Source organism: Thamnophis sirtalis, unplaced genomic scaffold (genome assembly GCF_051295495.1).
Source record: "Thamnophis sirtalis isolate CommonGarterSnake01/CBP01778 unplaced genomic scaffold, rThaSir2_p1.2 scaffold_3, whole genome shotgun sequence".
NCBI lineage: Eukaryota > Metazoa > Chordata > Lepidosauria > Squamata > Natricidae > Thamnophis > Thamnophis sirtalis.
This window is the reverse complement of record NW_028261383.1, coordinates 56,241,679-56,269,294: the sequence shown is the minus strand read 5'-3', so window position 1 is coordinate 56,269,294 and position 27,616 is coordinate 56,241,679. Positions and strand designations below refer to the sequence as shown.

Below are 27,616 nucleotides of genomic sequence, written 5' to 3'. Positions count from 1 at the left end.
ATCTGAACAGTGTTCACACTGAATTGAAACATCACAATCCATATAAACACCACAACCACTACCATCCTATTTTAACTAGGCATGGTTGTTTTGTGTTCTCTGCCGTTGAAGGATATCTACCACCGTTTCATATTGGAACATGAAACAGCAACCAACTTAGGATATTAATTAACACGAGACTTTTTTAAAATTTAATTTTTCCTTCACATTTAAAGCAGATAGCTCCAATATTGCGTTGTTGTTGTTGTTGTTGTTGTTGTTGTTGTTGTTGTTGTTACTGGTAGCATTTTAAGACATTTCCTTTTAAGCTGTAGCGAAAACCTCAGACCAGACGGCATCCTCTATATTGTTGGACTTCAATTCCTGTCACCCTCAAAAGAATATGGCCAGTGGTCATAATGATGCCATGAGGAGTGAAGGCATATATTGCATATACTTTTTGGTATGAGTAAGCTACATAAAATAGGCAAAAAAAAAAAAAAAGGATACCCTCACCTATTTCTTGCCTCTCTGTTTAACAGCATCAGAAATAGGTGGCCTGAATAAGTATTCTGTCTGAGATCAATTATCAAAGAACACCACATGCTCAAAAGGCTACCCCCTAAAAGGAAAGGAGAGATGTCTAGAAGAATTGCCTGTGGTATTCTAAAGCAACCCAGGGAGTTATTCTCAGCAGGGAGGATCAAAAAGCTCTGGGCAAAAGATTAACATTATAAAAGCAGCATCTCATCGGAATAGAACAGCTTCAGATAGACTTCTGTATAATCTTCATGATAAGAACAAAGTAGGGATGCGTTCTCAAAGATAAGGTTCCTCTCAACCCAGTCTCTACAACACTCTGGCAAAAAAAAAAAAAAAAAAAAAAGCAACAAGTTTCAAACTACTTACTGTTTGGATCTACATTTTCACAAAGTTCTGTTTTTGCTTCCCCGTTGGGCCTGTCGCTAGTTTTGTGTGATAATCGTGACGACATGGTGGCTGCTGTCACTACTGCTTTGAAGCTGCGTTTCCGCTTTTGGACATTTAGTTCAGGATGGAAGATGATGATGTAAACTTTCGGCATGTAAAGCATCCCCAGAGCCACTGAAGCACTTAAGTTCATAGATATTGTAAGGGTGGTAGTTTGTACATAGACCTAGGAAACAGAATAGGAAAGGACACCATTGAAAAACAAGGAGCGGGTGAGTGCAATAACTTCAACAATTTTGCTCTACATAGCATCCCTTCACATTTTAAAAGCCCCAACTCATTCCTTTCTATCTACTGCCAAGTTTAAATTTTCTCAATTTTCTATTTCTCACTGTAAAATTTAGTTTCTTGTCCTCTGATCATCCTCATTGCCCTTCTCTGAACCTATTCTAGTCTCTCTGAGTTTTTCTTTAACTGTAATGTCCCAGATGGACACTGTTCCTATAGTGAGTGCTGCAGAATTTAGTGCACCTATTACTTTTCATAATTTGGAAATTATCCTATGATTGATGCAATCTAAAATTGTTTTTCCATTTTTAGCAGCTATGTCACGTTGACTTCCAAGAGTCTTTTTACATCTTTTGCCAAACCATATATGTGTATTCTGCACCAGTGTATTTGATTTTTTTAATTTAAATGAATAATGTTATGTTTATTTCATCCTTTTATTTTCAGTCCAAATTTGCGAAAGCAATTTTTAGATTTGTTTTTATCTTTCACTATCCCACTCGATTTTGAGCCATCTACAATCTCATCAACACTGTTCATCTTTTTGTCCAGGTTATTAAAGTAAATATTTCAGATTCGCAGTTTTAGGACAAAATCTGATGGAATTAACTCAATACCTCCCTGGATTTGATGAGAAAGCATTGATCAATAACTCTTTAAATACAATTTCCAAGCCAACAGTGGATTCACTTAACAGACGTGGTATCCTCCTATTTTAAGGTGATTTCTAAACACACAATTTGCCTTTTTACAACAGTTAATCTCTGGTTTGACATTTGTTTGCAGTAATTTCTTGACTGTTTTTAATTTAATATATACATGATTTTCTGCAGGAAATCATGTTAAGCAATGTAAGCAATTTGAGAGAAACGAATATTAAACAACATGAAAAGATTCTTTTTACATCTTTTGCTAAACCACATTATGTGTATTCTGCATCAATGTATTTGATTTCTTTAACTTCAATGAATAATGTTATGTTTATTTCATCCTTTTATTTTCAGTCTAAATTTGCTAAAGTAATGTTTAGATTTGTTTTTATCTTTCCCACTGATTTTGAGCCACCTATAATCTCATCAGCACCGTTCATCTTTTTGTCCAAGTTATTACAGTAAATATTTCAGATTCACAGATTTAGGACCAAATCTGATATAATTAACTCAATACCTCCCAAATTTCATGAGAAAATTGATTTTTCCAAAAGGATGTTCCAGGATTTCAAAACTCTAACCCCTACTCCTCTCAATAACACCTCTTCTCCACATTGAATCTGTCCAATGCATTATTTTGACTGCAGCCAAAATAATGAGTCTTCATTCTTGACAAATCAAGGAAAGCAAGGTGAAAAACCTACAATTCTTTGCCAGGCACTCCTTAAAGCCGTCTTATTATGGTTTTGGATCTCCTTCTAACCATAATTCCACATTTCAATGTCATAAAGGAAGAAAATTAGAAGCCCGAGTCACCCTACTTAGAGATGATAAACCCATATTAGAATAAGCACTAAACTAAGTTACCCCAGATAATATTTTTAATCTGAATTCTCCAATCTCTCTCACTCCCCAAAAATGAAAGACCAAATAACAACGATCATCTTGGCCTTGTCTATGGGCATGAAATATTATATACATTTCTCGCTACCATATCTTAAGAAGAATTATTGAATTGGAGAGGGTTCAAACAAGAGTAATTAGGAGCATTTAGGGTTGGGGCTATCAAAACAGTCAAGATGGTGGCCAGAAGCCCAGAATTTAAGCTGCCTTTTTTTACATGATTAAAGTGCAAAAGCAGCTGTCCTAAATGAAAGATTACAGCAAGTCATTGCTCAGTTTGCAGTGAAGGAGGATGGCAAGGTTCTATTAACAAAATCACAAATGGGACAAATAATATGGATAAAGAGATTTTTATCCTCTTTTATATTATTAGAATTATTTACATGAAGGGAAAAAATCCTTACTTTTTAAGTAAGTTAAACTCAGGGGTGGGATCCTACTGGTTTAACAACCGGTTCACTGAGTGTGCGTTCGCAGTTCAGAGAATACTTACTTTCCAAATTGCTGCTTGGGAAGGAAAACAGCTGAGGCATGGCAATCCATTCTGCCACGTGACTCAACTGAGAAGATAAAGGTAGGTAAAGCGCAGGGGCAGGTGGGTGGGCCCACTTGATTGTGGGAGTGAACCGGTTCGCTCCCAGCTGATTGTTGTAGCTAGTGGTTCACCCGAACTGGTCCAAACCAACAGGAACTGGTCCCTGGTTAAACTATGAAATTGGCTACCTAATATAGCCCCTCAAATGAGAATCCAACTGAATAAAAAAAATGGGCTGCTTCATGGAAGATGAAACTATCAATAGTTACTACTACAGAGGACTATTTATCACTCCCTGAATGATAGGTGGCATGTTTTAAAGTGGGAAGAAGCTGCATCTTCCAGTCCAGATGTAATGGAATATGTGGATGATTTGGGGGCACAAGAGGAAAATACAGGAGCCCCCAGTGATTTAACGGTCAAAGAAAGCAACTTAGGAAGTATCCATCTTAATAGATCAAGCAGTTAAAAGTAGCGGTGGGAAATTTGTATTTTCAGACTTGAAAGATTCTATTAATGTAGCTGGCATCAGGCTAGCAAACTTCTCAAATGCATTTAGTTGGTCATTGCATAATTCAAGGGATAGACTAAATGGGACTCATGTCATCTCCATCAAGGTTAATTTTATTCTTATTTTATGCATAGCTGAAGGACAATAGGAACTCGTTCTTTCAATATGACAATGGTCATAGTGTAGGTCTGTGGGTGCTACTAGATGGCTCCAAAATTTCCTTCCTACAGTGTTCTGCATTCAGAGAGCTTGTGATAGAATAGCGCTTTACAAAATGGCTATGGGAAATTGAAGCAGCACATGGAAAAAACAGTATTTTTTTTTTTAAATGTCAAAACCACATGCATTATAATTCTTCCCAGGTATAGAAATGTGAGTCAAGAATAAATTCCAGCTCTTTTCATGCCATTCATTCTTTTCCTTTCATTTCTAAAAAAGAATGAACATTCTAAGGGACCAAACCAGTCAAGCACTAAAGCATGATTTTAGCTTCCATCAAGTCAAATAAATCCTATTCTAAATCTTCTTGTATGCTAAGAATTAAGTGCCTGAATGGGTCACCTACCTGTACAAGCATATAGAACTAAGGATGAAAAATTAGTAAATCATGTTACAGATCACAGGGGCTTTATGATATTTTGCAAGCTTCATCAAATTGTTTAATAGTTTAATCAACTAATGCTTAAATTGCAGATTAAATTTTGTCCCCCATTTATTCTTTCATCTGGTTTATAGAAGTATGTTAATTCATTCTTGCATGTTCCAAATATAAATGAACACGAAACTCAGACATAGCTGTCCTTGAAATTTGAAGAGAAAGCTAGCAACTATTTTGCATTTTAGGACAGCTCTGTTCAAATATTACCTCAAATTATACACTAACATAAAAAGAATAAATTCCCATGAGCTGTAAGCTTGTAACTTTACTCCCCCCTTTCACTGGAACAGCTACAGTAAGATGGAAATAGCCTCCATACTCATTTTAAGATGATTTCAGTGCCTGAGATGGAAATTAATATTAAAGAAGAGTCAATAGCCAAAGTAGTACATGACAAGAAAATTGTAAGAATATGATTGTAATTTTTAGACTTTGGGATGACATGAAAAGATCCCTCAATCCAGGAGTATGATGGTAGTTAGTGGAAAAGAACCTTGAAATTCATGAATAGGTTTCCCTCAAGGGAATTACTAATAGTACCAGATTTATAAAAGGGTCCATTGTTTGACTAACACACCCACTGTTGGAACAGAAACTATGAGAAGTCCCTGTTGGTATGAACCCAAGAAAATTTGAAATGGTCAAGTGCAATAAATTCTTCGGGCTGCTTCAGGAATTTATGAATGTAGGTAGATTGGAATGATCTACTTCATATCTGATCAATATATGATATTCAGGACATGAGATCACAGAAAGGAATGGAGTGGCAATGATACTCAAAGAGACATTGTTATAAATGTGCTAATTTGTAACTAAATAAATGACAGGACCATATCAGAGTTAATGGTTCTCCAATGAACATCAAATGTTATACAAGGTATGGTTCTATAACAGACAAAATCCTGCAAAAGCAGTGAGGAATTCGATGGCTAATTTCAAAAGGGAAATGAAATGGCTAGCAAAAACATAATCTTTCTAATTAGCGCCACAGTGCAAAATATTCTGTAAGCTGCCATGGGTGAATAGGTGGCAATATAAATTCAAGAAATAAATACATTAAAGTTGAAGAAAGGGAGCAACCTAACATTAAAGAAAGATTTGGATTGAATAAAAACAATAATGTCAAGTACACATTGATGGACTTTTAAGAGACATCTTTGTCCATTGCCAGCATGTGGTTTAAATAACAAACCATCTACTCAGAAACTCAGCATCTTTAGAAGTACAGCATTGCAATAAAATCATAGGATACAAAATGAAAAGGTTCAGTGTAATCAGTCAGATGACTTCTACATGCAGATTGTTGTCAAATGTACCAAATAGGTATGTCCGCAAGATTTGGTCTGGTTCACTATTGGCCTCATGAAAAGTTTTTTTTTTACCTTTGGTTTGATTGATTTGTTTGAGTTGACTAGGATCATTATCTGAGATAGGTGATCATATAACTTCTATTAATCAATAAATAAATCACATGCAGTCAAAATATATCAGTTCTATAAGAAATGTAGTTGATATGCTTATCTTAGGTAATAAAATACCCCGGGATTTATGGAAAGAGATAAGGAATTCTCTTAAAGCTGAACTGGAGAGCAATGCAAGTAGGTTTCAAGTGCAAGTAAAAATGGATAATGAAAGTTTAGGTCTACCCAAACCATATTATAAGAAAGACATGACTGGAAAGTATGGTATCAAAATTTGAGATATGTGGATGGCACCCTTTTGTTATTCAAATTCAAAGATGGAAAATACCTTATTATAAAAATAAAACTGGAACACTTATCAACATACCTATTATACTATTCCCTTTCAGGTAAACAAAATTACACAAAATGCAGAAAGTGGGGAAAATAACCATGTTTGGCAAAATTGAGGTGCCTAGAAGATGGGAAAGATAATGGATAGATTGGATTTTTGACAATGGGATCATTTTCAGAATACTATAGAAATTGCTGCAGTACAGATTAGCAATTGAGGGCAGGTCAAAATTGTAGGTGTTTTTCCATAACAACACTAGGGACAGAGATAATCCTAACCCTAACAAACTCTGAGTCAATGAGGAACAAAAAAAGATAATTGTTGAAGTCCAGTCAGCTTAGTAGTAGAATAGCTATTTAATGTGGGTCTCTTTACCTCCTTATTCAATGCTTTCCCCCTACTATGCAATGCCTTAGAATCAGGAAGGTTTGCCTTCACACACCCAGGGCTCAAGTCATTTGGGACATAATCAGGAAAAGAAAGTTGAGAACTTTAAGGCTACCCAAAATAGGCTATTAATTGCTGTAGAGCAGTGGTCCCCAACCTTTCCATCTTGGTGCCCCGTCGGTGTTTGTGTGTGTATCTGTGGCAGGCATGCCCACATGTGCACAGTTCCATTTGTGCAAGTTGGGGGAACATGAACCCACCGCTCCCATGAATGGAGCATCATGCGTGAGCACAAGTGCTGTCTGCTCACGTGAATGGAGCTTCATGCATGCTTGCTTGCCCACTGTTTGTGCAGCTCAATTTCCAAAGGCTGTGGTCTGATAGTGGGCTGGGGGTTGTAGAGGAATGCTTTGCGGATGATGTGGCAGCTTCTTAGCTTAAACCTCCAGAATCAGGGGGACACTATTAGAATCTGCCCCAGGAGCATATCCTCATCCCTGCCACTTCCATTGGACTGAAGATTGAATTTTTATTGATTTCTTTTCTTCACACATACAAACACTGGGGATGTCTCTGGTATGTCATATCCTATTCAGATACTCGCACTGTTTCAACATAAACATTTCTATGCAGAAGGGATTTTAGAGTGGTAAATAATATTCCAAGGTCACATTCTACAATTGTCTCCATTAAAGAACAACTGACTTTTTGTACTAGCACTTTGCAAACATATAGGAATGCTTACTTTTTGTTCTTAATGATTTCCATCAATTAAGGTGTTTTGATAGAAGTTAACAACAGAAACAGCTGCCTATTTATGGGCTATACTAAAACATTGGATTTTTTTAAATTTATTTGCTTATTATTTAACACCTCAGGTATCCTGCTTTTAAAAACCTAATTCTTACAAAATTTATTGCCATAAAGGAGTACTGATCAAGCAGTAATAAAATACAGTTCATTAGGATACAGCCCCTGGTTGAGCAAGATTGGCCTAATGACTGAACAACCAAATACAATTTCTGAAATCACCATAATGTGTCTTCAGTCAATCAATCAGAATAGAATTGGAAGGGACCTAGGAGGTCTTCTAGTCTAATCCTCTGTTCAATCAGGAGACTCTATATCATTTCAGACAAGTGGCTATCCATTCTTTTCTTAAAAACACCCAGTGATGGAGCACACACAGTGGTGGGTTTCAAATTTTTTTAGAACCTCTTCTGTAGATGTGGCCTGCTTGGTGGGAGTGGCTTGCAGGCCATGTGACCAGGTGGGAGTGGCTTGGCAGTCATGTGACTGGGTGGGCATAGCCAACTTGTAAAATGTGGTAAAACTCATTTAACAACACTCTTGCTTAGCAACCAAAATGTTGGCTCAGAAACTCTGGCATTTGAAGCACGCAAGTCTTAAAGCTGTCAAGTTACAAGACCTTTGCACCCCTAACCCTTCAGAAAAAAAAAACCCAGGGGTGTTCAAACTTGACAGCTTTAAGACTTGTGGACTTCAACTCCCAGAATTCCTCCTCTCGCTCTTCATCTTGATGATGTGCGGACGGGTGGGGGGAGGGAGTTGGAACCGGTTCTAAACAGCACTGTAGATTTGTGGAACCTCTTCTATAGAAGAGGTTAGAACTGGTAGGAACCCACCCCTGAGCACATACTATTTCTGGAGGCAAGCTGTTCCACTGGTTAATTGTTCTCACTGTTAGGAAGTTTCTCCTTAATCCCAGGTTGCTTCTTTCCTTGATTAGTTTCATCCATTTTTTTCTTGTCTTGCATTCTGGTGCTTTTGGAAAATAGGTTGACTTCCACTTCTTTGTGGCAACCCCTCAAATATTGTAAACTGCTATGATATCACTTCTAGTCCTTCTTTTCTCTAGACTAGCCATATCTAATTCTTGCAACTGTTCTTCATAGTTTTTGTCTCCAGGCATTTAATCATCTTAATTGCTCTTCTTTGCAGTTTTTCCAAAGTGTCAACGTATTTTTACAATGTGGTGACCAAAATTGGATGCAGTATTCCAGATGTGGTTTTACTAAGGATTTATAAAGTGGTAATAATACTTCAAATAATTTAGATTCTATGCCTCTGTTTATACAACTAAGGATTGTATTAGCTTTTTTGTCTGCTGCTACTGCTCACCACTGACTCATGTTTAAGTGATCGTTCACTAGGACTCCAAGGTCCCTCTCATAGTTACTGTTTTTGAGCCAGGTTTTGCCTAATCTGTACTTGTAGCTTTGATTTTTCCTTCCTAGGGATAAAACCTTAAATTTCATGTTATTGGATATGGCCCATTGTTCAAATCTGTCAAGATCTTTTTGGATCCTGAACTTGTCTTCTGGGGTGATGGATATTCCAGCCAGCTTAGTGTCATCTGCAAATTTGATGAGTTCCCCTTCCATTCCCTTATTTAAGACATGTATAGATATTGAGTAATACTGGGCCTATGACGGAATCTTGTGGTACCCATTGCTTATTCCCTCCATGTAGATATAGTATCATTAAGGACTATTTGTTGAGTATAGTTTGTGAGCCAGTTACAAATCCATCTGGTGATGATGCTGTATGTCCCACATTTTACCCAAAAATAGATTGTGATCTACTTTGTCAAATGCCTTGCTAAAGTCTAAGTATTCTATGTTCACAGCATTTTCCTTATCTACTTATTTAGTTACTTTTGAAAGAATAAATTAATAAATTGGTTTAGCATGATCTGTTTTAACAAACCCAAGCTGGTTTCTAGTTATAACTTTCTTTGTTTCTAGATGTTCACAGATCTGTTTTTTATAATAATAATAATAATTTTCTCCAGTATCTTTCCAGGTATTGATGTCAGACTAAACCAGTAGTTTCCTGGTTTTCTTTTCTTTTCTTTCTTTCTTTTTTTTGAAGATGGGAACCACATCAGCTCTTTTCCAATCCTCTGGTAGTTCCCCGGTGCTCCAGGATTTTTTTAAAGATATGGTACAATGATTCTGAGATAGCATCTGCCAGTTCCTTCAGAATTCTGTGATGTAATCCATCAAGTCCCAGTGATTTATATTCATCAAGATCATATTTCCATTATTTTCATCTAACTCTAGTTTGTTTGTTGTGATGTTAACTCTTAGACTGCATAATCCTCATATATAGAGAGCTTTAAATATAGGACTGCCTCAGAATAATAGATGCACAGAGAACTCTATATTCAATAGATGGATTTCAGAATTAATGGAATTAATTCCATTTTCCCGGCTCCATTTTTCATCTATGCTGTATAGATGAAAGCTTCATAGTTCTTATTATTATCTTTAGTAAGTAGAGATATTTTATCTATACTTCCATCTTTATAAATTACTTTTGGAAACATATATTAAACATAGATGAAGCAAAACTCTGTAGGAATATATAAATAATATCTCTCTTGTGCCACCTTTCTCTCCCTCTCTCTCTCTCTCCCTCTCTCTCTCTCTCTCTCTCTCTTTTTCTTTATGGGTGTTTTAATTTTTTCCTTAATTACACTATTTCTAAGGCTTTTGTAACTACTTTTGTTCTGGAATTTCCTGGTTTATATTTTCAAAAGTGCAATGCAGCTTTCAAAACAGAGGTGGTAAATGAGCACTCTTATCTACCTACACTGTTGCATTCTGCAGCAGTTACAGCTTCTGAGTGTCTTCTAGGGCAGCCCCACATAGGAAACTTTGCAGTAATCCAAATGAAGACGACCAAGGCAGAATTGTGCTGCCCCACTCACTCACACATACATGGCAGTATGGTTTGTGGAGAGTGTTATTGGTGTTCCCCAACAGTTCTCTTCACCCAGCTTTAGAACTGTTCCAAACAAAGCCAGTCACAAGCAAGCCCAGATTAATCCCCCAGGCAATGGCCAATTAGTCCTTAAAATAAATAGCAAGCTGCTCAAACCAGTAAGTCAAATAAATGAACATAAAGCCGCCAGGCAAAACCCAAAAGCACATCCACATTCACTCACTGGCTATAGAAGTTCAAAGTCAAGCAGAAAACATGAACAAGCAAGCACATGATGTTCCCAGCAACAACTCTCTCTGCCTGCCATGCTAAATAGATTCTCAGTGCAGTCCATAAAGAGGAGTGGGACTTTCTCCTAAGCAATCTGGCAGATCTTCGTTTCTCTGCTCTGCGTGCTCTGAGATCCTCCGTGGAAGGCAGCTCCTTCCTCTCCTTTTCATTGTCCTGCAAGCTGTCCCCAGCTGAAGCCTGTAATTCTCTTTCTGCTGGCCATTCAGGGTCAGTAATTCACTCCATTCCTGATGTGCCAGGAGTGAGCTCATTCTCCCTCGAGCTGGCCTTTGAGGAAGAGTGGGAAGAGTCATCCAAGGGACACAACAAGTGACTGAGCAGGACCTCATGATCCATTAATAGGTTTGATTTATAGATCTTCAGAAGTTTTCTTTGATTTGCAATTCTTTTTTGGTTTTCTACCACTTTTACAATTCTTGCCATAATGGGAGATAGGAAAAAAAAACCTTCACAAATAAACATTATAAAAGCTTCCTATGCTGTTTGGCTACAGCTGTTTTTTTATTCAGAGGCAATAAGCAGTCCAGTATGGATAATCAAGGCTTTACTCCAAGACAGTATGAGAAACAAAGAAGAAACAATAAAATACAGCTTACAAAAATACATCACCAAGCCTAAAGAAACAATGACATCTTACTAACATCTCCCATCCAAAATAAAAACCCAAGCAATGATGGATCCCTTTTCCAAGCCAGCAGATGTGTGTTAGTTCTGCTCTGAGATTTGTTTTGTAGGGATTTCTGACTGGTTTATATAGATCACAGTCAATAATGAATCCACCTGTACATGACTGATCATTTTTGCCAAGGACAAGGAGGACTGGTATATCCCATAAACATGTCCATCTGCTCATCTCATTTCATCTCATCTCATCTCATCATCTCATCTCATTTCATTCTTGACAATGTTCATCTACCTATGCCCAGGGAAAGGCTATGCCAGGGGCAAGAAGTATTTGTTTATTTCAAAGATGCTTTTTCAAGAGGCAATTGGACTTCTTTCATTTTTCCTTGAAGACATTTTGCTTCTCATCCAAGAGGTTTCTTCAGGTCTGACATTCTTGGATGAGAACCAAAGCATCTTCAATCAGAAACAAAGAAAGACCAGTTGCTTCTTTAAAAAGCACCTTTGGGACAACCATGACTTGGATGACTGAGATCTCTATAGACATCTTTATATCAGAGAGTTATAGCCAAGAACAGAGAAGATCATACCACTCTACCAAGATTTCTCATGCCAAAAATGAACAGACCAGATAAACATAGTAGCTGCATGAGGTTAACTGATATAGTGTGCTAAATACTCAAATATATTTCACTGTGTAGTTTTTTATATGGAAAGGCAAAATTATATCAATGTAAGGAGAAGAGGAGCACAATGGAAGTGTCCATTTCCTCTTTGCCAGTTTTCCAGAAATGCCACCATTACAGCATTTCTCAATATATTTTGGTTGAGTATCACTAGGAGCCATACGTCTGGAAGCAGTCCTACAGATCATCTACCTACATAACTTTTCATTAAAAACACTGAACTACAGAAAAAAAGTTTTTTAAAGTTTTTTTTAGGATATTTCTTTTTTTAAAAAAATTCTGGGACTAATTAGATAATACAAAGATTTCGTGCATAATTTATTTATTTTTTTAAAAAAATGAGATATCTGAAGGTACAAGAGGTAGAATGTAGGGGAATACTTTGCTTAAGTATAAGCTAATAGAAAGTGCAACACCACCATTTTATGCACATTGGCTGTCTTTTTAAATGCACATCTATAACACTTAATTCTTAAAAGTTAAAAACCCTTTTGCCATATCTAACTATCACCACAACTATGACTTTTCCCATTTTATTTATGCATTTAATTCTTCTTTTCTTTCTATCTATCTAATATATATATTATGCAACTATGCAATCTAAAGGCAATACAGACCACTAGGTCAAAAATAGATTTCAGAAGCATTTCCAAACTGAGATGGACAACTGAGAAATGTTATTCTAGCCCTCAACATCTGATGAGGACAAGCAAAAAGTGCCTTTCTAAAAAGTTCTGAAGATCCAAGTATATCAGATAAAACTCAATAGTTTATGTAACCAATGCTCAAGCATTTTAATAATCAAAAGTAATATTCTTGCATTCCAAATTTTATTGTATTCACAAAGAGGTGAATATGTGCAAAGAGGTCAGTGATTAATAATCATGATATTTGAATAATATATTTCAAATAATATATTAGTCATGATTTCCATGTATGATTTTTTAAATTTTTAAAAGTCAAGTGACATCAATACTGGCCTACTGAGGTTTGTAGTTGCTGTACTTTAAAGTGGCAATTGAGTTACAGAGTTATGTTAAGTTGATTGCTAGCTTGCAAGGAAGTTCAGTGAGTTTTACCAATGACTAATGATGGCTCCCCAGGGAACATTTGATAAACAAATGACAGTAGTTATGATGATTGAAGCTATTACTATACAGAATAACAAGGCATGCAAATAATAGCCTCTATAGGTTTCCATGGGAATGTCAAGGAAGCATGTTACACCACCTGATTTTCAATTCAATACTGTGTAATTAAAGAGAAACAATCTTCTCTTTTAGGTAAAAGAAAATGACAGCAACCTATTTTCACCACACTTACTATTTAATACTTGGTAAGATACTTGGTACTGTGGGTCCACTGCTGAGTGTACTAGTTTACTATTAAGCTAAAAAAGCCTTGTACTGAAATTGTATTAATAAGATGTTTCATCATGAAGAAAATATAAGATTTGGCCAAACACAGACTAAAGAAGTGTAGATCATAAAAATATTACAATATTTCATGATCCTGTATATGAATATTGTATCTAAGCTTCATTAACAATGGCATTCATAATAGCTGGTCACACTTCTCAGCTCCACTGATGTCAGTTATATCCACCTTTATTTTTCAGTCTTGAAAGAATTACTTGAATTTTTTAGTTTAAAAAGATGGATTCTGCAGCCCTGAGTGGTTAAAGAGTTTGAAAAACAATAAACAAAAACACACAGTCTCATAATTATCATATTCAGCTCTTTAAAAGTGGTGGCCTCTCAGCTCCGGCGGTCCTTGGATGAAACCGATTATCTAGACTCCTTTCAGTCTGGATTCAGGCCTGGCTACAGCATGGAAACTGCTTTGGTCGCTCTGACCGATGATCTCTGGAGAGCCAGAGACAGGGGTCATCCCTCCGTCCTAGTCCTCCTTGACCTCTCAGCGGCCTTCGATACCATCGACCATGGTATCCTTCTGCGACTGTTGCAAGAGGTGGGGGTGGGAGGCACCGTTCTTCGGTGGTTCTCCTCCTACCTCTCGGGCAGGTCGCAGTCGGTGTTGGTTGGAGGGCAGAGGTCGACCCCTAGGCCCCTTAAGTATGGGGTGCCACAGGGTTTGGTCTTGTCCCCCCTCCTGTTTAACATCTACATGAAGCCGCTGGGTGAGATCATTCGGCGGCACGGAATAAAATATCACCAGTACGCGGATGATACACAGTTGTATCTGTCCGCCCCGTGCCAACTCAGTGAAGCGGTTGACGTGATGTGTCAGTGCCTGGAGGCTGTCAGGGTCTGGATGGGGGTAAACAAACTTGCTCTCAATCCTGACAAGACCAAGTGGCTTGTATTTTTCCCTCCCAATAATTGGCCATGTATTCCAACTCTCAGGCTGGGGGCTGAAATTATACGCCCCTCAGACAGGGTTCGCAATTTGGGAGTCCTCCTGGATCCACAGCTGATTTTAGACCACCATTTGTCAGCTGTGACCAGGGGAGCATTTGCCCAGGTTCGCCTGGTGCACCAATTGCATCCCTACCTGAAGCGGGAGGCTCTCACAACAGTCACTCACGCCCTTGTAACCTCAAGACTGGACTACTGCAACACGCTCTACATGGGGCAGCCCTTGAAGAATGTTCGGAGACTTCAGCTTGTCCAGAATGCAGCCACGCGAGCGATTGTGGGTGCGCCTCGATACACCCACGTTACACCTATCCTTTGCGAGCTGCTCTGGCTGCCTATTGGTCTCCAGATACGCTTCAAGGTGCTAGTCGTCACTTATAAAGCCCTACATGGTATTGGACCTGGGTACTTGAGAGACCGCCTCCTGCCGATTACCTCCCTAAGACCCATTAGATCCCACAGACTAGGCCTCCTCCGAATTCCATCTGCCGGCCAATGCCGGCTGTCAACCACTTGGAGGAGGGCCTTCTCTGTGGCTGCTTCGGCCCTCTGGAACGATCTCCCCATGGAGATTCGGACCCTCACCACCCTTCAGGCTTTCCATATAGCCGTTAAGACCTGGCTGTTCCAGCAGGCCTGGGGCTGCTGAGTTCCATTCCCCCCTCGAATTGGAGTGTTTGTTGAGACCTTTTAAACCGTTTTTGTATTGTTGTTTGTCTTTGTTTCTTTCCTTTTGTATGGTTGCCCCTTCCCTCCAGGTTTGTTAGCCGCCCCGAGTCCCTCGGGAATAGGGCGGCATACAAGTTGAATAAACCTCTAAACCTCTAAACCTCTTTATGTCAATGGAGATTCTCAGTCATCCAGGTCATAGTTGTCCCAAAGGTCCTTTTTCAAGAAACAACTGGAATTTCTGGTTTTTCTTTGAAGACATTTCACTTCTCATCAAAGAAGCTTCTTCAGCTCTGACTGGATGGTGGGGAATGGAAGGATTTATACTCCTTGCAGACAGTTGGGCATTTGCATTTTCAGTGGGTTGTTAAGGTCAACCCATTTTAGTGGGTTGTTAAGGTTAGTGGGTTGTTAAGGTGATTTTGATTTTGACATAGATGGTCTCTTTAACCCCTCTTTCAAACCAGCAGTCATCTCTGACTAACATGTGGACTTTACTGTCTTCAAAAGAATGTCCTGTGTCATGTAAATGCAAGTGGATTGCTGAATCTAGTCCTGATGTGTTTGTACTTCTACGTTGTGTCATGTGCTGGTTTGAAAGAGGGGTAAAAGAGGCCATCCAACTCAAAATTGAACAGCCCTCTCTCAACACAGGAAGAGGGATCTGCCATCATCTATCTTCAGTCTACAACACAGTCCTTTCAGCAGTTCCAAGAAGGCTCCATACCCATTTGCACCACTCAGGTGACCCTGATGACACAGATAAACCACCAGGTGATCTTAACAATCCACTAAATCCTTCCATTCCCCACCATCCGGTCAGAGCTAAAGAAGCTTCTTGGATGAGAAGCGAAACATCTTCGAAGAAAAATCATAAAGTCCAATTGCCTCTTGAAAAACCACCTTTGGGATATTCAGCTCTTTACTTTACTTTTCTTTCTTTCTTTCTTTCTTTTCTTTTCCAGAAACTACTGCAACTATTTCAAGAGCAGATGTACCCAACCGTAGGTATGGCTGAATTAACCCATTTTGATGCAAAAATACAGCAGAAGTACATTGTGAAAACAGGAGGATTGAAGGATGTAGTTGGAGAAATTCTGCTGAGCTAAGCTGCCTAACGGTAACTCAAAGATGAAATGAATATCAAATCTGACTGCATAGAACCCAGAATCTAATTTGATGCAAAATAAGCAAAGAGTTTGAGACATCTCTGAAATGTACTACCTTTTTATAGCTCAATATAAGTTACCTGCTAGGGTAACGTGGGAAAAATTAATCAATCTGGAAAGATACCAGCTTCTTGGAAACAGTAGCAATGACCTGTTCTGCCTTACAGAACAGTGAAGAATGGGGATAGCTTAATACATAATTAGTACACGGAGCTGAGCTGCATTTGGTGAATTGAATTAAGAAAGGAAAGGCAGGGAATTAGGAAGGCAATATGAGTAATTATCTTCATCTCAAGCACTTATCTGAAGACTACAGATAATTATCCCACAGAAATCTGCACAGAGAGTTCCTCATTCAAATCTGTGCTCTTATCTTTCACGTGACATACACCACCATCACCACATCTCTAAAATGTTATTTTTAATAGTGTAAGCCATTATTACTCTTGATTGAATTTCTTTATCTTTTCCTGGAATACGTAAAAGAAGATCTGATCTCTACCTGAAAAGAAGCCTTATGGAAGGTTCCTTTATGCTTATATGAAAAATTGCCTGAAGTAATAATTCGTAAGATCAGAGGATGCTCTCCTCTTCCTGGGCTGGTCCCACTAAGAAGAGATCTTATAATCTGTAGACTTTTGTGACATGGAGTTTACTTTTATCAATTACAGACTTCAACTTGCAAGGTGTTAATTGTCATGTTGAATAAATTTCATTGAGTAATGCGGAACTCTTGGATACATTTATTGAAGAGGAAAATTAATTAGCTGTCAAATAACGTAAGCAGCTGATGAATGCAGGCAACATTCAAAAACAAAACAGTAAAACTGAAAATCCCTTTTTCATGAATATGTATAATTTCTCATTCCGGCAAAGTATCTGTCATCTACTCTTCATAAAGTATTTTAACAGGGAGTCATTTGCTTAGGGCAAATGTGGTAAATGTATTTGTCTACTTCTGACAGTCTGACATGGGACAGATGATCTTTATAAATAAATCAGTATTTTATTACTTTCATTAACCAATTTGTTATCTGTGATTGAGAAATTTTTGCCATGCTAGTCTGCAATCCAACAGAAAAGTAAAAGGTAAAGGTAAACATATCCCCTGTCTGGTCATGTCTGAGTCTAGGGCGTGAAATGTGCATATGATTCAGTGACCCCAAATTCTATCAATCTAGGCCAGGCTTGATAAAAACAGAATTGTTATGACAGGTACAAACTGATGTTGGCCTGGTTTTTTTTTTGTCTGACACTTTCTAAAAGATGACTTTTAAGTGAGAATGGAAACAAGGAGCATGGAAATCTGCAATTGCTTTAATAATCTAATCTTATATGGGTTAAGCGGCCAAAAATGACCACAATGTAAGCAGAAAACAATCAGGTGCCGCACATTTAAACCTTTGAGAATATAAAAATATTTTATGTCTTCTGATTAATAATTCTCAGTAACCATTGTGCATAGCTTCATTCATGCCTGCAGTAAAGATGCAATCAAGTTGTGGTCAAAAAGCTTGAAAACCCTTCTTTTTTCCTCTATTTATTTATTTATTTATTTATTTGTCTTGTATGCCGCCCACTCCCAGAGGACTCCAGGCGGCTCACAAAAGACAAGGGAAAGGGGGGAACAAGACAAAGACAACATATTAAAAACAAAACCAACATTACACAATTTCTATGGCGGTAGATGCTTCTCAGCTCCCCCCAGCCTGCTGGAACAGCCAGGACTTGGTGGCTTTGCGGAAGGCCGGGAGGGTAGTAAGGATCCGGATCTCAACAGGGAGCTCGTTCCAGAGGGCTGGAGCTGCAACAGAGAAGGCTCTCCCCCGGGGAGTCGCCAGCCGACATTGGCTGGCAGATGGAATCCGGAGGAGACCCAACCTGTGTGATCTAATTGGTCTGAGAGAGGTAATCGGCAGGAGGCGGTCTCTCAGGTACCCAGGTCCGATGCCATGTAGGGCTTTATAGGTAGCGACCAGCACCTTGAAGCAGATTCGGAGACTAATAGGTAGCCAGTGCAGCTCGCGGAGGATAGGTGTAACGTGGGTGTACCTTGGTGCACCCACAATCGCTCGCGCGGCTGCATTCTGGACTAATTGGATTCTTTGAACACTCTTCAAGGGCAGCCCCATGTAGAGCGCGTTACAATAATCCAGTCTTGAGGTCACAAGGGCGTGAGTGACTGTCTGAAGGGCCTCCCGATCCAGGTAGGGTCACAATTGGTGCACCAGGCGAACCTGGGCAAAGGTCCCCCTGGTTACAGCCGACAGATGGTGTTCTAGAGTCAGCTGTGGGTCCAGGAGGACTCCCAAATTGCGAACCCTCTCTGAGGGGCGTACAATTTCACCCCCCAGCCTGAGAGATGGAACAGTTGGACAATCTTTGGGAGGGAACATCAGAAGCCACTCGGTCTTGTCTGGATTGAGTGCCAACTTGTTTGCTCCCATCCAGACTCTAACAGCCTCCAGGCACTGGCACATCACTTCTACTGCTTCACTGAGTTGGCACGGGGCAGACAGATACAGCTGCGTATCATCTGCATATTGGTGATACTTAATCCCGTGCCAGCGTATGATCTCACCCAGCGGCTTCATGTAGATGTTAAATAGGAGGGGGGACAGGACCGAACCCTGTGGCACCCCATACTTGAGGTGCCTTGGGGTCGATCTCTGCCCTCCAACCAGCACCGACTGCGACCCGTCCGAAAGGTAGGAGGAGAACCACCGCAAAACGGTGCCTCCCACCCCCACCTCTCACAACCGTCGCAGAAGGATACCATGGTCGATGATATCGAAGGCCGCTGAGAGGTCAAGAAGCACAAGGATAGAGGGGTGACCCCTATCCCTGGCCCACCAGAGATCATCGATCAGCGTGACCAAAGCAGTTTCCGTGCTGTAACCAGGCCTGAAACCCAACTGAAAAGATCCTCTGATTTTAATGTTTTTATAAGAAATATAAAATATCCATGTTTGTCTATTCATTGCTCCATTCATCAGCTTCTGCAACCATTTATCCATCGCTTCCTATTGAAAGTATGCTTGCTTAATCCCCCGGCCCCCACTTCATTTTTGGGGTTTCTCTGCCTCATCTCTTCCTGACTCTGATGCTCATGCAGTCATGACCTCTAAGGTGAGCTAAGCTCAGATTGGTTTAGACAAATATAGCTCCTTTCCAGGTCTCTTTACTGAGCACAAAGAGGCTGGGGAAAGTAAGAGGTTGATGGCCATAGGGATGTAGCCATAATCTGTTCCTTCAGCCTTTACTCTATGTCTAGCCCTTCATATGATCAATAGATTTATGATTTACATTATTAATGAACTATTGTCATGTAGTTAAAAGAAAAACATCCTATATTTTTTCTTAAAACAGCTACATGGCTCCAAACAGGAATGTAGAAGCTTTTCAGAAGACATTGGACATACTTTTTAAAACTGTGAAGATAAGTTTCTTATTGCTCTCTCAGGAGAATATAACGATGTCAAAATTAACATCAATATTTGCCTTTAAAACCGCATGTTTCTTCTCTCCTATAAGAAATGTCACAATCTCTGTTAAATATTAGTGTGCTTTGAAAGATTGGAGCTAATAAAGACTGGCTCAATGTAATTTGTGGTGGGATTTTCAACAGTGGAATTTAAGGGAATATGACTAATAGGACAACCATGAGATACCATTTGGTGCAAAAATGGCCCTTAATTTCAACAAAAAAACTTACACTAAGCATACTATACAAGCTTGGCAGTAATGAACAGATGATGCAAAGAACAGCAAGAAGTACAATAATCCTGATCAGTGCCTGCTGATCAGAAGGCTTGGCACAATCATTTCTCAAATTAAAGCTCTTGCTTATAAGTCTTGAGAAATAGCAAACCTGCATGTTATAGTTGTGCAGGTTATGGGCTTCATGAAATTTCAATATGTCCAGAGCAGTTGCAGCAGGAAACACTAGATACCAAAGAGAACATTGGGGTCACTATAGGAAAAATTACTACCTGCAAAGGGCAAACTCAAGGGGAGATAAGGCCACTGTAAACAGGTCATCTAGGTCTAATTTTCAATACCCCTTAAGTGTGAGAATATTTGACCATGTGTTACCATCCTAAAATCCTTGCCTCAGAGCATAATACGGGTACATGACCTTGACAGAGATGTTTTCATGTCTAAAGTTTAAAAAAATCTTAAGAGGAAAAAAATGATTGTAAATCCAAAGAGCAAAGTTTGTAAAAAGAAAGAAAGAAAGAAAGAAACATCTGAAATTAAATACTTATAGCATCAATAGTCAGAGAAGCCTTTGTATTCCTCCAGACTGGTTTATCTCCCCATTAGTCAAACAACCCCCACTATCACATGCAAACACACACAGATAATTTTCACCCCTTTGTGTTACATAATGATACTTGGATCTCTGAAGCACAAAGCAAAGCTGTGTTTCTAGCTTTATCCAAATGACTTCACATATTATTTTGTACTTTAATGTAGTATATTGCCTTATTTTTTTTTAAAACTAAAATTACAGAATTTAGAAACTTAACAGACCAGTTAAAACTAATGTTGCATTTTCAGGGTATGAGGTTTTGAAAGTAGTTATGGTTATTTGTTAATTATGCAAGTCTGCATAGCAACATCTAACAGACCTGAGATAGGCAGAGCAACAGATAGATCGATTACAGAAGATGCAAAGAGCATCCAGATTGTCCACTTGAAAACTGCATGGACTTGTATCTGTGACATCGGTAGAAGTGCATAAAATGGTCTGCTTTGAAGAATCTCATCTTGACTCAATGTTGAATCCGTTTGAAGTTTCAACGGCACTGAAAAATGTGACTTGTGACTGTTTTTCATACTTATGATCATTGCAGGATCCCCATGGTTATGTGATCAAAATTCAACCGCTTGACAATTGGCACATATTTGTGACGGTTGCAGTGTCCTGAGATTTTTTGATCACCTTTTGCGACCCTCTGACATACAAAATCAATAGGGAAGCCAGATTCACTTAAAAATTGTGTTACTAACTTAGCAATTGCACTGATCCACTTAGCAACTGCGGTAAGAAAGGTCATTAAATGGGGCAAAACTCACTTAACACGTGTCTCACTTAGCAACAGAAATTTAGATCTCAATTGTGGTCATAGGTTGAGGACTACCTGTAGTGTTTTAGTTCAGTAAGGCAAGTAGCTTTGTTTTCATCTGTCAAATTGAAGTGTGTCAATTTTTTTCCTTTGTCATTTCAGTGCGGGGTGGGGGAGGATTTTTAAATAGAAAAACAGATCAGAATCAAGGTGGTATTGCTGATCTGATTTGTGCCATCAATTCAGGGAACGTTAAGACTCAGCTCGTTCAGATATAATATGGAAAAGCAGAGAAGCATATGAAGCTTCATGAACTCTGGCATCACTAGCAGTTTTCTCATTCCTGCTTTCCTGTTTAAAGTAAAAGACTTTAAATCATACTCATATAAGTTATATAATAAATTGGTTTGCTTTTCAGTTCCTACAAGACACTGGTTATTCATTATTGTAAAATGGAGTTACATGTTTCTCCAAGAACATTTAATAATTGATTACGTTGCACACATAGATTTTGTTCCTGTCTTTATTATATTAGGATGGAATTGTATAGTCTGGGGTTCCAAGAAAAGCAGCAGTTTCCCAAAGGTGCAAATACACCCGAAACATCTCATTCAACTGCAATACTTCATGTGATATAAGGAAAAGGCAAGGGGGAAGTTATCAAAGAAACTGTAATTAATTAATGGGATGAAATTATAATACAGAATTATTCTTAAATTAAATCTAAACATCCAAAGGTCTCCTAGCGTCACCTGCATTTTAGAAGTTTAGCTCCTAACATGACATTCAAAAGCTAAGTGTAGTTCAAAGAAGAAGGAAAAATGTTGTGCATCCCTGCAGGAGGACTGGGTGATTCCAGCTTCAGTAGGTGGTTTAATTGGAGGAATGCTTCTGATGGACATATGAGATGTGCCTCTACAGAAGAGGGTCAAAGGTCTCCTAGCGTCACCTGCATTTTAGAAGTTTAGCTCCTAACATGACATTCAAAAGCTAAGTGTAGTTCAAAGAAGAAGGAAAAATGTTGTGCATCCCTGCAGGAGGACTGGGTGATTCCAGCTTCAGTAGGTGGTTTAATTGGAGGAATGCTTCTGATGGACATATGAGATGTGCCTCTACAGAAGAGGGTCAAATGTCAGTTTCACCAAGGAGACAACAATTAGGGAAAGCTATTAATTATGTTGAGCAAGCAGGAGATCAGCTGAATCTTTGGGGAAGGGATCAAAATGAACTACACATGGTAGACAGTGTTGCAGCGTAAGCCTTTAAATGTGGTTTTGGTGCTGGATTAGATTGTGATATTCCATTTGCCCTACCTTTGAAGAGGGGGGAATGGAACAATTTATGAACTACAATACAGCCGCTTGAGTTTCCTGCACTTAATTGAAGGATAGCAATAGCACTTAGACATATATACTGCTTCACGGGGCTTTTACAGTCCTCTCTAAGCAGTTCACATAATCAGCCTATTGTCCCAATCTGGATCCTTATTTTACCGGACCTCAGAGGGATGGAAGGCTGAGTCAAGCTTGAACCGGTGGAAATCAAACCGCTGAACTGCTAGCAGCCAGCAATCAGCAGAAGAAGCCTGTAGTACTGCATTCTAACCACTGCACCACCACGGCTCCTATATATGAGGAAGTATGAGGGTGAATATACCAAACAATATATTTTGGAGTCTTTGAATGTTAAGCCTACTAGGATTTGGTGTGCTTATTCTGTTTCTTCAAGCAAATAAATAGGGAACCTTTTTGTTTCATTTTTCATGTCTGCAAATATGCCATTAAAGTGACTGACACATAATCTTGGTATTTTGTGGTATTCAATATCAAATTTGAATTGCTGCTATAAATCGTATTTCTTTGCTACTTGCATTTCATTCATGCTACCCGTGGTAAGGGATTAGAGTTCAAATGAAAGAGATTTTTCTTCTTCAAGTACACATATAACTGTGCCCAAAACACAGACACACACACAAACTTCTGTGCATAGCAATCTTCAAAGATAATTTTGATTCACAAGACTTAGAAAAGAATTATTTAAACTAAATGTATGTGTATACAACTATAAGTTGTTTAATTCTTACTTGGCATTAAATTCTAGATAAATCCTCGAATAACTAAAAATCATCTGATCTAAGAGAATAAGCAGAATCAATACTTACAGTAGAGCTTGGTCCAATATATTTGGCAGAAAAAAAGAAGAAGAAAAAAATGGAACTTCAATCTCTCGATCAACTATCAGTTCCATTCCCTGGTAATATATAGTAAGGTAATGTAAACTAATTCTATCTGTGCAATCATAAATGGATTTTGGCTTAAATTATTGGGTTATTTCTGCCCTGCATCATTGAAACACACCCCTCCAAATATGATTGGGGGGGGGGCTCATTCCAATCTGAAAGGCAAATGTCATTCATAGAAACTACCCATAGTAAGTATTTACTCTTTCATAAAGTTTTATTTGTACCACATGAAGCTATTATGTTTTGAATGCAGTATCTGTCAGGCATCAACTGGACACTAATTACTGTATACCAGTATACATAACCTTGTGATATCATCTTGCCACCCTGGACTAACAAATTCAGATGTGCATAAATTATCTTTATGAACTTTACAGGGAGGCAAGCAAATACGTCTCAGTTGGTAATTGTATTTAAAATGTAATATCTCTTCAGAATTACCATTGCTCTCCATCAACTTTCAACTGGATCTGGAAGAACAAAATCATGCTCTTTGGAACCTTGATCTATGCTACCAATTCAATGTATATGTTCTTTTGGAGGTACAGCTCTCTTGCTAGGTTCGCTCAGTTGCAAGAAAGCTGCAATGCCTGTGTGAAAGCACTGGGCAAGGAAGGAATTAGAAATATTACCCAAATCCATGACAGATATGGAGATAAGTTTGCTTCTGGGATTCCCTGTCTCACTTGCTCTTTCTTTCCCCTCATTACCTTTCATCAGTATAGACAAATACGATAACAGCTCACAACAGGGCATGTGTAGTGCAGGTGTATTTGGTCAAATGGCAAGTCACAACTGACAGCTTAGCTTGACAATCGACAGCAACTCAGAAATTCACAAACACTGTTGGCATGGCAATGAAAAGTCTGGAAATAAAGCAAATACCTGCAGCTATTTCAAGCTGTCAGGAATGAGTAATATTGCCTACATTGTTTCATACCCTGACAAAATACAGAGAGGTCTAGGAAGTGTGTGTGTGTGTGTGTGTGTGTGCACGCGCGCGCATGCACACATTTTGGAAACACTGCACTGTATGAATTCATAGCAGGCACGAGTACCAATGTATAGAAATCAATTTATCACTTTATAGTGTCACTTATTGCAACAATGAGTGAAAGCAGCTTGTTCCTTAAACCTGTAGTGGTCAGAAACATAGAAAAGTTTCCACAGGCAACAAAACAATGGTTAACTGTGACAGAGCACACTGGTTAGTCCTTCTTGAAACTTGTTATGATTTTGATAAGAATGAGGGGAATGCATTTTCATGTGATGAAGAATGTGTTTTAAAAAATATAGAGTGATGTAGTGAAGCACAGAAGATACAGCAAAGAATAAGACACTGAATTATGGACAGGTAGAATAAAATAAAATGAAATAATCTGAGTGGAAGTTTTGTTCACACAATTGATCTTTGTCTTCCTTTTTTCCTGTCCTCTCCTTGCAATGGTGCTCCTTCTCCAAAATCTGGAGCACAATTTGAGGAGATTTGGAAAATTGAGCAAGAAAATAGAATAAGCCCAATCTTTAACAGGACCCATAACAAAACAAGCTGTTGTTTTTTTTCTTTGTATCAGTAGTTGACAGCACCTGACTGACTTTGAGTTTGGAAGCTAGAGTTGGGCCTAGTTGGCAGTTGGCTGGAGAATAAGGGAACTAAAAGTTCCACTGGGGGTTGCAAGAAATACTAGAAGAAGGTGTCTTTCATATCATGTGTCAAAAACTGCTTGGATGTGTCCATGGAAGTCACTAAAAACTCCTTAATTTGAAGAAGTCCTTTTCACATTTTATTTAATTTTATAAGGAAATACATCCTAACATACATTTTTCACATGGAGACTGACTTTTATACTCAGTGCATTTTGTACCAGTATACATTCAAAAACAATTCACCCTGACCTTCTCTCTTCATGTTTTAACACACAGCCACTTAAGAAGTGCATTCCCACCGCATTCAATTTAATTTTATGTTTCTCCTCACATGCTGAACTCATTTCCATATAACAAAGCAGACAGAAACATGCTCTTATACCCAGCCAGTTGTCCTTTGTTTTCAATAAACATTTATTCCCTACAACACACTGCATACCACATATTATCTTTTGACTGGCATTTGTAAATCTTAAAAACTTTCCATCCCTTTTCCTACCCTTGACAAATTTTCTACTGTGGTATACACATTCATCTACTTGCTCTGATTATTATTTTTTTTTTACTTTTAACATATAACTTATAGTTTATAATTTTATTTTCCCTGTCAACACAGCTATCCTGGGCCTGGGCACTAATTCCACACTCTCATATAAACTATTTAACATTTATTAAAAATCATTTGTGTTCTTAGCCAACAACGAATACCATCTGCATAAATATATACACATATTTATATTCCACATTAACAGACCTGTAACATTAACAAAGTTTCTTATATAGCTTTTCCATAAATATATTATACCATGAAGAAGATACTGCACATTCTTGCCTTTATATCTGTCACACAATACTAACCCATTCCCAAGATTTTCATTTAGTCTCCTATAAGCATCATTTCCATCATATATTATTCTTATTTCATTCAGCACTCATTCTCTAACTCTAGTAAATTATGCTTTTTAAATTTACATTTGTTTCTTTGCCACATGTACATGAAAACAAACTCAAGATGGCAAGATTTCAGATGTGATTTATCACTTTCTTCTTCCTAGGACTAAGTGAGGGTCACTGGTCCAATGTCATTCAACTGGTCTCCTGGTTTGGAGTGGTGAATCTTGATACCTTAATCATTACATCAAAGTGCCACTCTTCACATATGTACAACATACTGTATATCTGTAATTAATTTTGTGTATTAATTCATGCTATTTTCAATTTAGTCCTCTTATATTACCTGTTGCATTTTTTCATGTAATATGGTCCTCAGCAGATGGGCCCATAGATATTGATCTTTAGTCAACTAGAGCTTGAACATTATAAAGACAGATAAAGTATGGACCAGGTGGCAACCTGAGTTATCCTATTGCTATAAGCAGCATTCTTTGCTTATTGGAAGGAAAGTACTAGTGAGTTTTGGTACACTTTATCCAATGAGCCAGAATCCTAACCACAGCCAATCTAATTCCAAATACATGAATTCTATTCTATACAAATATGAGTCTGTAATCTGGAACGAATTTAGAAGGCAACATATTATGATGAGATGTAGTAGGAAGAAGGAATGACTTTCAGGAACAGGAAAAAGATCCACTTTCAAGACCTTGATCAGATAAAAGAAATCTCAGTCCAGAACAGAACGGTAATCTATGAAAATATCTCAGATAAGAGATTAGACAATAGATCTCTATTTGTACAAAGATAAAGGGAGAGAGTAGGAAGCACATTCAAACCTTCAAGATTCTGTTACTATAATGGAATTAAAAAAATATTAATAGCTTGTCTGACTTTCATTTCTTAATTTTAATTATCTTGAAGGGCTGACCCCGGTTTGAAAATATTTGCAGTGTCCCGACACATTCAAGATATATTTTATTAGTTAAATAAACTAAATGATTGCAACCAAATGGATAATCTTATATTTTAAAAGCTATCAATAATAAATATGACATTATAATAGCTTCAGTTGACATTTCAGGCTTATCTTAGTCAAATTTTCTTAGAAGGAAGTTCTACTGATTTAACTGAACTTGACTTTCTCACCTTAAATGGGATTGAAATGAAAAACCATTTCTAGAGTTATTGATTTGTCCATCACACTGTGACATGCCTATTTTGTTCTGCATCCTATGTGTTTATATCTCGCAGCAGTTCAGAAATATTGTTTACACATGCATCAAACTACATTATTTTATTAAATAAAGCCAGTTCTATATGTATTTTAGTACGTGCAGAGTTGGTACTACATCAGTTGTGGTAATCTACCTAGAAGCAAGAGGGTTTATTGCTAGGTGGATGACTTTTCAAAGAATTAGAACTGAAAGTTCTGAAATCACCTATTACCATGATGGCAAACCTATGGCATGTGGTGCCATATCTGCCGGCATGAGACCTATCAGCTCCAGTGCATGCTAGCTGATATTTGGCCTTCCGGAGGACCAAAGAAGGTGGTTTTCACCCTTCCCAGGCTATGGAGGCGTTCCTGGAACCTG

At 38.2% G+C, this 27,616-nt stretch overlaps 1 protein-coding gene across 2 annotated transcripts in view; it reads right to left on the bottom strand.

Moving 5' to 3' along the window:
• The window catches only part of GRM7 (glutamate metabotropic receptor 7), a 466,740-nt gene that overhangs the window by 31,533 nt on the left and 407,591 nt on the right, over window positions 1-27,616 (bottom strand). For both annotated transcript variants that reach the window (XM_087708909.1, XM_087708910.1), the window contains exon 9: window positions 889-1,135. In XM_087708909.1, coding sequence (XP_087565035.1) covers window positions 889-1,135 — 247 coding nt within the window. The remainder of the gene's footprint in view (window positions 1-888; window positions 1,136-27,616) is intronic.